The sequence below is a fragment of the Phocoena sinus genome, chromosome 5 (assembly GCF_008692025.1).
Source record: "Phocoena sinus isolate mPhoSin1 chromosome 5, mPhoSin1.pri, whole genome shotgun sequence".
In the NCBI taxonomy this organism is placed as follows: domain Eukaryota; kingdom Metazoa; phylum Chordata; class Mammalia; order Artiodactyla; family Phocoenidae; genus Phocoena; species Phocoena sinus.
In genome coordinates this window covers 103,615,661-103,628,077 of record NC_045767.1, presented here as the reverse complement: position 1 = coordinate 103,628,077, position 12,417 = coordinate 103,615,661, and the positions used below count along the sequence as shown (strand labels likewise).

The 12,417-nt window shown below is 39.5% G+C and overlaps 1 protein-coding gene across 2 annotated transcripts in view; it reads left to right on the top strand.

Moving 5' to 3' along the window:
• The window catches only part of HSD17B13 (hydroxysteroid 17-beta dehydrogenase 13), a 12,799-nt gene extending 382 nt beyond the window's left edge, over positions 1–12,417 (top strand). Inside the window, exons 2-7 of one of the 2 annotated variants that reach the window (XM_032632739.1) lie at positions 1,543–1,650; positions 2,665–2,796; positions 4,518–4,624; positions 6,717–6,854; positions 10,244–10,360; positions 12,327–12,417. In XM_032632739.1, the coding sequence (XP_032488630.1) occupies positions 1,543–1,650; positions 2,665–2,796; positions 4,518–4,624; positions 6,717–6,854; positions 10,244–10,360; positions 12,327–12,417 (693 nt within the window). The remainder of the gene's footprint in view (positions 1–1,542; positions 1,651–2,664; positions 2,797–4,517; positions 4,625–6,716; positions 6,855–10,243; positions 10,361–12,326) is intronic. The other variant, XM_032632740.1, reaches the window with a different exon arrangement.

Below are 12,417 nucleotides of genomic sequence, written 5' to 3'. Positions count from 1 at the left end.
ATCCGGGGGCTGTGCTCGGCAACGGGAGAAGCCACAACAGTGAGAGGCCCGAACTTATTTGACTTAACATTTACTTATATTTGTATTTGTCTTTCTCGAAGTTTGGTAACTAAATTCCCTGGAGCCTTACTCTACATATGCATCAGGATGGGTTTTTTGTAGTTTTTGTTGTTGTTTAAAGTAGAAGTGCCATATTACCCATCATATCTAGTTGCAGAGAGCGAGTTAGAAGAGGACTATGGTCATGGCACCCAATAGCTTTTTTTTTTTTAAGATTTATTATTTATTTATTTATTTATTTTTGGCTGTCCCAGGTCTTAGTTGTGGCATGGGATCTTCATTGAAGCATGTGGGACCTTTCATTCCTGCGTGAGGGCTTTTCTCTAGTTGTGGCATGCAGGTTTTCTCTCTCTAGTTGTGGTGCGCAGGCTCCAGCGCTCATGGGCTCTATAGTTGTGGCGCATGGGTTCCAGGGCACGTGGACTCTGTAGTTTGCATGCAGGTTCTCTAGTAAAGGAGCACGAGCTCACTAGTTGTAGCGCAAGAGCTCAGTTGCCCCTCGGCATGTGGGATCCTAGTTCCCTGACCAGGGATCGAACCCGTGTCCCCTGCATTGGAAGGCAGATTCTTTACCACTGGACCACCAGGGAAGTCCCCACCAGGATGGTTTGATGAAGGGAACATAACTGAGACCTAAGCAGTGATTTTTATGCCATGATATGCAAGTTTGATAACATAGACTCAGGAGCCAGGGTACTTCCAAACTGTTTAAATTGAGCAGACAATTTCTCTCAGCCTCAGTTTCCTTATCTGAAATGGGGATAATATTGGGTTGGCCAAAAAGTTCGTTTGGGTTTTTCTGTACGATGTTCTGTAACAGAAAGAACATCTTACAGAAAAACTGAACAGAACATCTTACAGAAAAACCCGAACAAACTTTTTGGCCAACCCAATACCTCACGGATAGGCAAGAACAGGGGTTAGCAAACTACAGCCAATGAACCAAACCTGGCCCTAGAGCAGACTGTTCAGCTAGGAATGTATTTTTTAAAGGTCTGGCAAGACAAAAACCAAATAAAAAAACAAAGAAGAATATGTGACAGAATTTCTTCGTGCCTTCTCTCACATGCACACAATCCTAAAATTTTTACAATCTGCTAGGTGCTTTACTGCCTATTACATAGTTGGTGCTCAACAAACATATGTTAAGTATATTGTTGAGTAATCTTCTCCATACTCAAACATCTCCTTTCATGACACCACAAAGAGCAACATCTTTCAAGCATGTTCTTTAAGCTATGAGAATGTAGCAAAACAAGTGAAAACACGTGAGACTAACATGAGCCTTCCCTGGCAGAAAAGCCAGGTATAATCTCTGCGAGTTAGGCAAGCGGTGCCTCTCAGGAAATTTGCTTACAAACAAGTGGGACATTTTGGACGTGAATTTTAATCTTAAAAAAAATTTCTTCTCCAATGCTTTCTCCCTCACTCTTGTCCCCTCACTGACCTACATCTTTTGGAATTTGTTTTTTACAATTACAGCATGGCGTTGAGGAAACTGCAGCTGAATGCAGAAAACTAGGGGCCATTACACATGTGTTTGTGGTAGACTGCAGTAACAGAGAAGAGATTTATGACTCTGTAAACCAGGTGAGACTTCAGAATACAAATTTCTTCCCATAATTTTGTGTCCCCTTACATGGAATATGAAAAGGTTCTTTGTGACTGCCTAATTTAAATTAGATTTGGTTTTTTTTTAGCCTCTGCTAACTGAGGTAGTTGTGTGAACAAGGAAGGACATAGACCTTTTCCTTCCATATAATCCACTCAACTCTGCCTATTTATTAATTAATTAATCAATTAATTAATCGATTTCATTCTGGTCAGAAGTTTGAGCAGCTGCACAGAGTGACAGAGAAAAGATTTATCACCAGGGAAAAGGATACCTTTCTATTTTCATTTTAGTCCTGTTACTTTTGCAGTAATTCCTTTATTTTTTCCTTTAAATATTTCCTCTTTGAGATTTTATTTATGTTGGTGCCAATCTAATCTTCTATAGAAAATATAATATTAATAATTATTATAACAATTTTTAAGGGTAAATATCAAATACAATGGACCAAGCACTCTGAAAACGGTTGTACCCTTTGATTTAATCCCTACATTAACCCTCTTAACCTCACTTGACAGGTGAGCAAACAGATTCAGAGGGTTTAAGCCAGACCAGGTCATGTAGCTAGTAGGTGGCAGAGCCAGGATTACTCAATTAGTACTTTAAAAATATTTGGTAAGAACTGATATGTCAGACCAAGGTCATGTAGCTAGTAGGTAGTGAAAACAGGATTACTCAATTAGCACTTTTAAAATATTTGGTTAGAACAGATATATCAATCAACACAAATATTAATTTCATTTTATTGGTAAGTTTCAAAAAATATCTATGATGTACTGGATACTGAAATTTAGCTGTTAAAAAAAACAGTTTACCCCAGCTTTATGACAGTGTCTGCTTGGCAACCACTCTTTGGACTAAAGCTCTTTCCTGCCTGAACTCTGAGACATCTCATCAAACAGAATAAAGAATCTAATCCCTGGATGATATCAGCCCCAAAACTTGAAGTTTCGATACTACACCCAATGAATGTGTTCTTTCTATTTCAACAGGTAAAGAAAGAGGTGGGTGATGTAACTATCGTGGTGAATAATGCTGGGACAATATATCCAGCTGACCTTCTTAGCACAAAGGATGAAGAGATTACCAAAACTTTTGAGGTCAACATCCTAGGACATTTTTGGGTGAGCGTGAGTCATAAATATTCCTAGTTTGTGTATGTCTGACAATTCCTCTTAAGGTACATGAAGTTCATAATTGAGTTCACCTCCTTCTGGACGGGAAACTCCATATCTTTGGCTTAATACAACAATTATCCAATATTCGTGTCTCTGACAGAAGGGCACAGATTTCAAGGGGACACGACTCACCAGCATGTAGGCTAGTTAGTCTGCCTTATCCACCAGTACCTAACACAAAGCCTGGCATGTACTGGGCACTCAAAAAATATTCATGGAGCTTTCCTAAGGATTGTCAGTGTACACCTTTTCAGTGCTTTAGAGAAAATACATACAGTGTACATTCACTTGTGACCTCATGTCATGGAATTTTAGAACAGAAAGGACAAAGAACTCACTACTTGGGTTATGTAGGGGTTGGGAGTTCTTCTGGCTGGAACTCTGAACAAAGCTCTAGGTCAGGCTGGAGCTTAGAGTTAAGGCTCTACGGACCTCTTATAATTGTTTGGTTTTGTGAGAGACTGAAATATGTCTTTGTAGAGAGCATTTATATGAATTAATCTTCCAGTGCCTCAATATTAGTGTAGAACATAGGACAGATCTGGATTCTGGAAGAGAGAAGAAAAAAAGAGATGTGTTCCCCCATTTTCCCAAGCCCCTCACACATGCTAATGAGAATTAATTATTATGCCCACCAAACTACTTAGAGACCCCATGTATTCGTTGTCTACAGCTGCATAACAATTATATCAAAACTTAGTGGATTAAAGCCAGAATAAATGTTCATATTCCTCTCATGGTTTCTGTGGGTCAGGAGTTTGGGGGTGGCTTGGTTTGGCAATTCTGGCTCTATGAATTTGCACAGGGTCCATAGGGGGGTTTGTAAAATTCTCATAAAATAGTATTGATATTTCTCACCAAACAGTAAAGCTTTTTGGAGGTAAAGAAAGACTTTTTGTTTCCTGTAACATCAACATATAATGCACAGTATTATAAATAGGGAGATACTAAATCTAATCATGGTACATAATGACTGTGGGTCAGTACAGGACTCAGCTTTTTCTGCTCAACTTGATATAGGTACACAAGATTTTAACTCTTCTCATTAGCAAGATAAAGCCCCAAACAAACAAACAAAAAATTACATGATACCAGATTACCATACGGAATTTTCTCAGCTCTGAAAACTCTGAATTTTTCCCTTAATAATATTGTTTAGATGATGGATCCATAAAAGAGATTTTTGATTCCCTCTGAAGGGAAGAAGAGGGATATTAAGGTGAGTTCTTGGCATGTGGTATGCAGTGCACAGCACTCAATGCCAGCTCAAACCAATTGTTTTAATCTTTTTTTCATTTCTGTCATCGGTGGAGAAGTAATCATGGAATCTTGGCACGTATTTCATTTCATCAAAAAAGTTGTCTTAAATGACATTTTGTCTTAAAACTACCGGGCTTCCCTGGTGGCGCAGTGGTTGAGAGTCCGCCTGCTGATGCAGGGGACACAGGTTCGTGCCCCGGTCCGGGAAGATCCCACATTCCGCGGAGCGGCTGGGCTCGTGAGCCATGGCCGCTGAGCCTGCGCATCCGGAGCCTGTCCTCCGCAACGGGAGAGGCCACAACAGTGAGAGGCCCGCGTACCGCAAAAATAAAATAAAATAAAACTACCTAATTTGGAAACTTAACACCTGTGTCATTGTTTCTTTTGGTTCTGCAATGATCCTGAAGATCACAAAGGCACTTCTTCCAGCGATGATGCAGAGAAACCATGGCCACATTGTCACAGTGGCTTCAGTATGCGGCCATGGAGTGATTCCTTATATTATTCCATATTGGTAAGTATTACTTTCTAGCAGTGCTATATATTTTTACACTTTTAAGGTTTTATTAGACCTCAGATTCCAGTCCTCATAACAGGTAATTTGTTTTATTTTTCTTTATTTTATTTATTTATTTCTGGAGAGCTAGAATTGTGTTTTCTTCATTTTTGAATCTTCTTAGAACAAAAAGTCAAATGCCTTGCAAAAAATAAAAGCTATAAAAAGTCTCATAGCAGATAATTTGGATTTACAGAATGTATACAGTAGTTTAGAATAAACTCTTAAAAATGACTTCTCCTAAAACAAGGAAACTGGTTTTAAATGAAAAATCATTTAAAATATTTTTAGATTTTTGAAAACTCCTCCACAGAGCAATGAAAGAAAACAGTAATGCCAAGCATGTTTCCATTGTATCCTGGAATGAGTAGATGCTCATAAAGGAAATAAGGAACTAAAAAACAAAACAAAAAAAAAAAAAAAGAAAGAAAAGAAAAGAAAAAGAAGGAACTCACAGACTAAGAAACAAAATATAAGGAAGTCCAAATAAACACAAATCTATGCCATGGCCTGCATGCCCAAGATAAGCTAAACAGAGTGGCTCCTGGATCAAAACATTTTTCAGTGTACTTGTGCCATGAAAGATTGTGTGTGTGTGTGTGTGACAGAGAGAGAGAGAGAGAGAGAGAGAGAGGGATTGAGAGAAAGCCTTTACCGTATTAAAAGATGCAGATAGCATATTCCATGCTCTACCAAGGACATAAAGAGATGAAAGTGGGAACTCCCTAAAGACACACTATTTGCAAAATATCTTTTCTTCATACACTCCTTCAATGGCATCTCATTTCCTTATTCTGGTCTTATATCAACCTCATAGAAAAATTTAATTTGTTAACATTTTGGCCAATTCTTTTTGTAACAGCCAATACATGTGTATCAGTGGGTGGGGATGGGGGTGGGTAGTTAGTTGGTTTATTACTTACCTACACATCCATGTTCAAGGTTGAATTTGGTCATGGACCAAATTATTTCTGACACCAAATGTAGTCACAGATGTAGTTAATTTTTGCTGTATGTTAAGGTATCCTTGCACATACATATGGTTGTTTCAAGCTGCCTCTAGCATCTTAAAACACAAATCAGAATTTCACAGATTAAACATTTAATATTGTTTTAATGTTTAGAAATGTGGAAACCCAATGTAACAATTGTTTTCCTTTTTTCTTTTCCTTTAAGAGAGCAGCCAGCCTTTAACTTTATGGTTCTTGTCATCTGAGTCAAAAATACAATTAACATTACATAGCTCCTTATAGGTAGTAAAGTTATTATGCATATGCTATTTGATTTAATCCTCAAGATGGCTCTATATTTTATTACCAGCATCTTTTTATAAATGAATTTTATTTTGTTTTTTGGCTGCACTGTGCGGCGTGTGGGATCTTAGTTCCCCAACTCAGGATCAAACCTGCACCCCCTCATTGGAAGTGCAGAGTCTTAACCACTGGACCACCAGGGAAGTCCCTATCACCAGCATTTTAAAGATCAGAAAATCAAAGGAAGAAGACAAAGTAATATGCTGAAGGTTGCACACACTAACGCACCCACATCACCTGAAGTCTTTTTACTCCAGATCTTCACAATGAAATTAAGAAGCCAAAGTGAACTCCACATTTCAAAGGAGAAACTATCAAGAGAGAGAGGAGAAATGTGTAGAGTCCCACAGAAGTTCGTTAATACAGATATTAGTTACATAGTTTTTCTAAACATGATTTTCCTGATTCACATTTTTCAAAATAAAAACAGCAGTAAAAACTGATTAGAAAACAGTTTAAAGATTGAATGGAAAAACCTTCTAGGTAGAATGAGCCGTAAGCAAGTCAATCAAAGTTATTAAAATTTGTTCTATTGTTTATCACTGCTAATAAAAAAAATCGGTAAATTCAGAATTCAGTGAAATCAGGTAAGAAAATGTAAATGGAAATAGATGACCAAGTGGAAGATTTGGGGGTTTGGCTTTTATTCTCAAACAAAATCAACATTTTCCTCTCACAGAAAGCTGAGGAATGTTTCACTTTCCCTTAGCTAACAGGGGTGGATAATTCTCTTACAGTTCCAGCAAATTTGCTGCTGTTGGCTTCCACCGAGCTCTGACATCAGAATTTGAAGCCTTGGGAAAAACTGGTATCAAAACCTCGTGTGTCTGCCCAGTTTTTGTGAATACTGGGTTCACCAAAAACCCAAGCACAAGGTAAGGTCAAAATCAAGTTAAGATGGAAATATGGCATGAGAAATTGGTATGAAACCGACATGAGAAATTTTTAGGTGGGTCAACTGAGAAAATAGAAAACAAAAAAAGGAAAAACATTTTTTCTTATTAATGTTATTGTATTGCCTTTATGTTTTCACTTTGAAATTAGATGAACAAAGGGGAAAAATGCATTAGGGGCTAGTAGAAGTGATCAGCTGCCAATGAATCAGGCATTGGGTATTTATTCGTGTCCAGGTGAAAGACTCAACACACACGCAGGTGTTAAGAGGGAGTGAGAATGCGGGTGGGTCGGATGGAGAGGTGTGCTTCGGGGGTGATGGCAAGAGTGACCCCTCCTGGAAACCACACCCCCAAAACGAATGTTACCTCACCTCCCCCCTCCCGCTTGCGGTTCATCCTCCTCAATAGAGCATGGAAAGGCACAGGTATATGCCCCGTTTCCATATTCGACAGCACTGGCCACAGAGCTAGCACAAAGTACTCCAACATCTTCCAAACTTGCCTGATCCTAAGCATCATCACTGTGCTTACATAAAAAATACATGTTCTTAGGCTCTTCCTTAGAGATTCTGATTCAGTAGAGTGAAACGAGCTCCAAGAATGTTTTGATTTGTTTTGCTTTGTTTACAAGGAAACCAGGTAACTTTGGAGGCAGGTTTGGAAAACACTGACATAGTAAATATAACCACATGCATTTGATCATGGCTACCACCCTGTCCTCCTTTAAAAAACAAACGTTCCGGGATTCCCTGGTGGCGCAGGGGTTGAGAGTCCACCTGCCAATGCAGGGGACACGGGTTCGTGCCCCGGTCCGGGAAGATCCCACATGCCACGGAGTGGCTGGGCCCGTGAGCCATGGCCACTGAGCCTGCGCGTCCGGAGTCTGTGCTCCGCAACGGGAGAGGCCACAACAGTGAGAGGCCCGTGTACCGCAAAAAAAAAACGTTCCTAGAAGCGGCAATAAGCTGAGTCTTTAACCCCTCAGTCAAGGTGAATTTCTTTTTTTTTTTTTTCTAAACTGAGAACTTTTTTTTTTTTAAGTTTATTTATTTATTTTTGGCTGCATTGGGTCTTCCGTTGCTGCGCGCGGGCTTTCTCTAGTTGCGGCGAGCGGGGGCTACTCTTGCTTGTGGTGCGCGGGCTTCTCATTGCAGTGGCTTCTCTTGTTGCGGAGCACGGGTTCTAGGCACACGGGCTTCAGTAGTTGTGGCACGAGGGCTCAGTAGTTGTGGCGCACTGGCTTAGCTGCTCCACAGCATGTGGGATCTTCGCGGACCAGGGCTCGAACCTGTGTCCGCTGCATTGGCAGGCAGATTCTTAACCACTGCACCACCAGGGAAGTCCAAGGTGAATTTCTTGACCAAGTACTTTGTTTCTGGTAAAGGAGGATTTGAGACGATAAGAGAGGAGAAATTGGCCCTGAAAAGAGGAATAAAGCGGAAAGGTAAGGATAAGGACCCTAAAATTAATACACCTGCTTCACAATTTGCCTCGATTCTAATAAACATTCTGCTACAGGTTAACAAAATATACTGAGCTTGCTAATCTGAAGCCAATTTATTATTGGAAAGGAATTAGTCCTAAATATAGTCATTCAAAGGAGTTAACAAATTCCCTTTTAAGCTCAGCCTCGTTTGAAGCTACTGACTCTGAAACTCTGAATTAGCTGCGTCATCTCCAGAGCTGTAGCCACTCCCTGGCAGTTGAGTCCTTAACTATGTTAGAACACAAGTACTTAACAAGTACACGGTACTGTACGTAAGTAAATACAGTGATATAATTGGGACTCTGGGCTCAGTTTTCTTAAATAGGAAACTGGGCCCAATACAAATCCTCTTGGTAAGCATTCAGGCTTAGTGTGAGCCCAGAGTACCAGTTCTTCCAGAGGGGAAGGCAAAATAGATGACAAGAGTAAGGCTAATATGACCTCGGGTGTGTGGGTTCCTGGGGGTGACCCTGGGGACTGACCCAGGCAATGCTGAAAATTTGGAATTGGTATCACCCAGACTACCTGATTCTGAACTTCCTTGGCAAAGGCTAACATGTCCATATACTAATGTGAGGCTTGGCTCAGAGACAGGGTTGATAGACCCAGGTAGGGGAAATCAGGGAGGGAAGAGGTAGTACCCAATAATTTAGAAAACTATTGATTTGCATTACTCTCTGCTGGCTTGCCACTCAAAGTCATGGAAACCTCAATCACATAATAATCTGAAGTAAATCACATGATATCTCAGGGAAGGAAGTTATAACAGTCGCTACTTACTTAACTCCTCCTCACAACCTTTGTATTCACTAAGCCATTCAGCCTATGCCTAGACAACTTAACTTTGGTGCAATACTTTCAATCCATCTACATTTTAATTTCCTGTCATCATCTTGCATTAATGGGCATTCTATACTGGCCTGTGGTTATGAATACTTCTCAAGAACCCATGTATACAGTCTTCAGTATAATCAAGGTCACACCTCTAGTTGTAATGTAATACTCCCTATGCATGTCTTGAACTCTCATTAAACTTCAGCATAGGCAAGTCAGCAGTGAATCTCAAGTACTAAATGCCCTCAAAACAATCCAGCTTTGTGGGATACCTCCACAAGAAAGCAAGTGTACTTAGCTATAGATTTCTCTTCTCATATCTAACAAGCCCTGAAGAAAGATGCCGCATGTTTCCTTTCTGTCCTTTGATCAGTCCTACCCACTACTCTTCCTTGCCTGGCTCCTCTTCTCTTCTAATATCTAATTCCTCACCACCATTTTGATGTTTTGACTGAGTGAGCCATGAAACACACCTACTGGATGTGAAAGTAGTAGATTGTGATAACAAAACATCAATGTGGCATGGGAGAGGGAAGGCAGGTGGCATTTGTGCAGTGAATCCTGGAAGCTTTTTTATTATTTTTTTTTTAAATAAATTTATTTATTTAATTTATTCTTTATTTTTGGCTCCATTGGGTCTTCGTTGCTGCGTGGGGGCTTTCTCTAGTTGCGGCGAGCGGGGGCTACTCTTCGTTGTGGTGCACGGCCTTCTCATTGTGGTGGTTTCTCTTGTGGCAGAGTACAGGCTCTAGGCTTGTGGGCCTCAATAGTTGTGGTGCACAGGCTCAGTAGTTGTGGCTCGTGGGCTCTAGAGTGCAGACTCAGTAGTTGTGGTGCACGGGCTTAGTTGCTCCATGGCATGTGAGATCTTCCTGGACCAGAGCTCGAACCCGTGTCCCCTGCATTGGCAGGCAGATTCTTAACCACTGCACCACCAGGGAAGCCCCTGGAAGCTTTTAAATCCTAATTAGTGAAAAGATAATTTTCCTGCTTTTGCTAATTACAAAAAACAACAAAAAAGGACCAAACTTTTCTTTTTTAATCACAGACTATTCCCTGTATTGGAGACAAATGAAGTTGCAAGAAGCTTGATAGATGGAATACTTACCAATAAGAAAATGATTTTTGTTCCATCATATCTCAATATCTTCCTAACACTAGAGAAGTAAGTACAGCACAAAACACCTAAAATACTACAACACTGATAGAACTATCATTATGGAGAGTTTTTCAGTTGTGAAATTTGCCGTGGAAATTCTCCATGCCTGGGGAGAAGAGTTAAGTTTCCTCTACTATTACCTTACTCAATCTATAAAAAGAGAATGATTCATTTTCTCTACTCCATCTATTACCTCTGGCCAGTCTTTGCCAGAGACTATTCTAACTGAAGGAAAGACAGTTTAAAGAGAGAATGAACTAGCTAAAAATAAAGGGTCTATAAAGAAGCCCGCTGGGGGTTTGATTAAGACTGCATTGAATCTATAGATCAATTGGGAGAGAGCAGACATATTAACAATATTGAGTCTTCAAATCCAAGAGCACAAAGAACACAAGGTATCTTTTTATTTTTTCATCTTTCTCAATATGTCTACACAGTATTTTGTAGTTTTCAGTGTACAAATCTTACACACCTTTTGTCAGGTTTATCCCAAAGTATTTCATGGTTTTTATGCTATTGCAAATGGCATTTTTTTAAAATTTTCTATTTCCCATTGTTTGTTGCTAGCATATATTTGATTTTTGCACTTTGATCTATATTTAGCAACCTTGCTAAACTCACTTCTAGTAGCTTTCTTGTAGATTCTAACAGACATTTTTACACAGATGATCATATTTCCTGCAAATAAAGATACTTTTACTTCTTTTTTTCCAGTCTATATGTTTTTTATTTCTTGCCTTATCACACTGGCTAGAACCTCCTATGCAATGTCAGAGAGGATTGGTGAAAACACACATCCAAGTGTTGTTTCTGATCCTCAGAGGAAAGTAGTCAGTCTTTCACAATTAAGAATGATATCAGCTGTAGATTTTTTTCATTTTCTCTTTATCAGGTTGAAGAAGTTCCCTTCTATTACTACTTTGATGAGCATATTCATCAAGAGTAGATACAGATTTTGTCAAATGCTTTTACTGAATATGTTAAGGTATTATGGTCTTTCTATTTTAGTTTGTTCATATGGTGCATTACACTGACTCGTTTTAAAGATTAAACCAACCCTGCATTGTAATGTCATTGTCTGATTTTTGTGTCAGGATAACACTTACCTCATAAACTGAGTTGGAAAGTATTCCCTCCTCTTCTCTTTTCTGGAATAACTTGTGTTGAATGGGTATTATTTCCTTCTTAAACATTTTGTAGAATTCAACAGTGAAACCATCTGAGCCTGTTGTTTAGCCTCTTAGCTAAACAATAAGCTCCTCAAAGGGAGTAGCCATTTTTTTGTTTGTTTGTTTGCTTTGTTTGTTTGTTTGTTTTTGCGGTACTTGGGCCTCTCACTATTGTGGCCTCTCCCATTGCGGAGCACAGGCTCCGGATGCACAGGCTCAGCGGCCATGGCTCATGGGCCCAGCCACTCCGCGGCATGTGGGATCTTCCCGGACTGGGGCACTAACCCGTGTCCCCTGCATCGGCAGGCGGACTCTCAACCACTGCGCCACCAGCGAAGCCCGGGAGTAGCTGTTTTTAAAGTACTTTAGTCTACCTTATTATAGAGGGCATAATATCAATAGATATTCAGTAAAAACTCAAGGAGAGGTGGAGAGGCAGATGGAATGGATTCTGGTGGTGTTGCTCTGTGAACTCTTAGCATCAGGATTCATTGACAGTTACAGCAATAAGCCTAGATCTTCAGTTTTAGGTCTTTACTCACATAAGATTTCATATAATAGTTTACTAATATGAGAAGATGAGAAGAGTTGTATATATCAGTGCTTTCTTTATATTTGCATAATATTTGAACTGTGAGTATTAAAAGATACACACAAAAAAAGAGAGAGGTAGATGTGAAGAAAGAACAGAAGAAAACTAAATGCAAACCAGATAACTCTCAGGGTATTTTTAACTGACAACAAAAAAGAGCTCTGGTGTCAAAGATTTTAAATTGAAATTTTTTCATCTTTTTTTCATACAGATTTCTTCCTGAACGTGCCTTGGCAGCCATAAATCATGTACAGGATATTCAATTTGAAGCAGTGGTTGGCCACAAAACCAAAATGAAATGA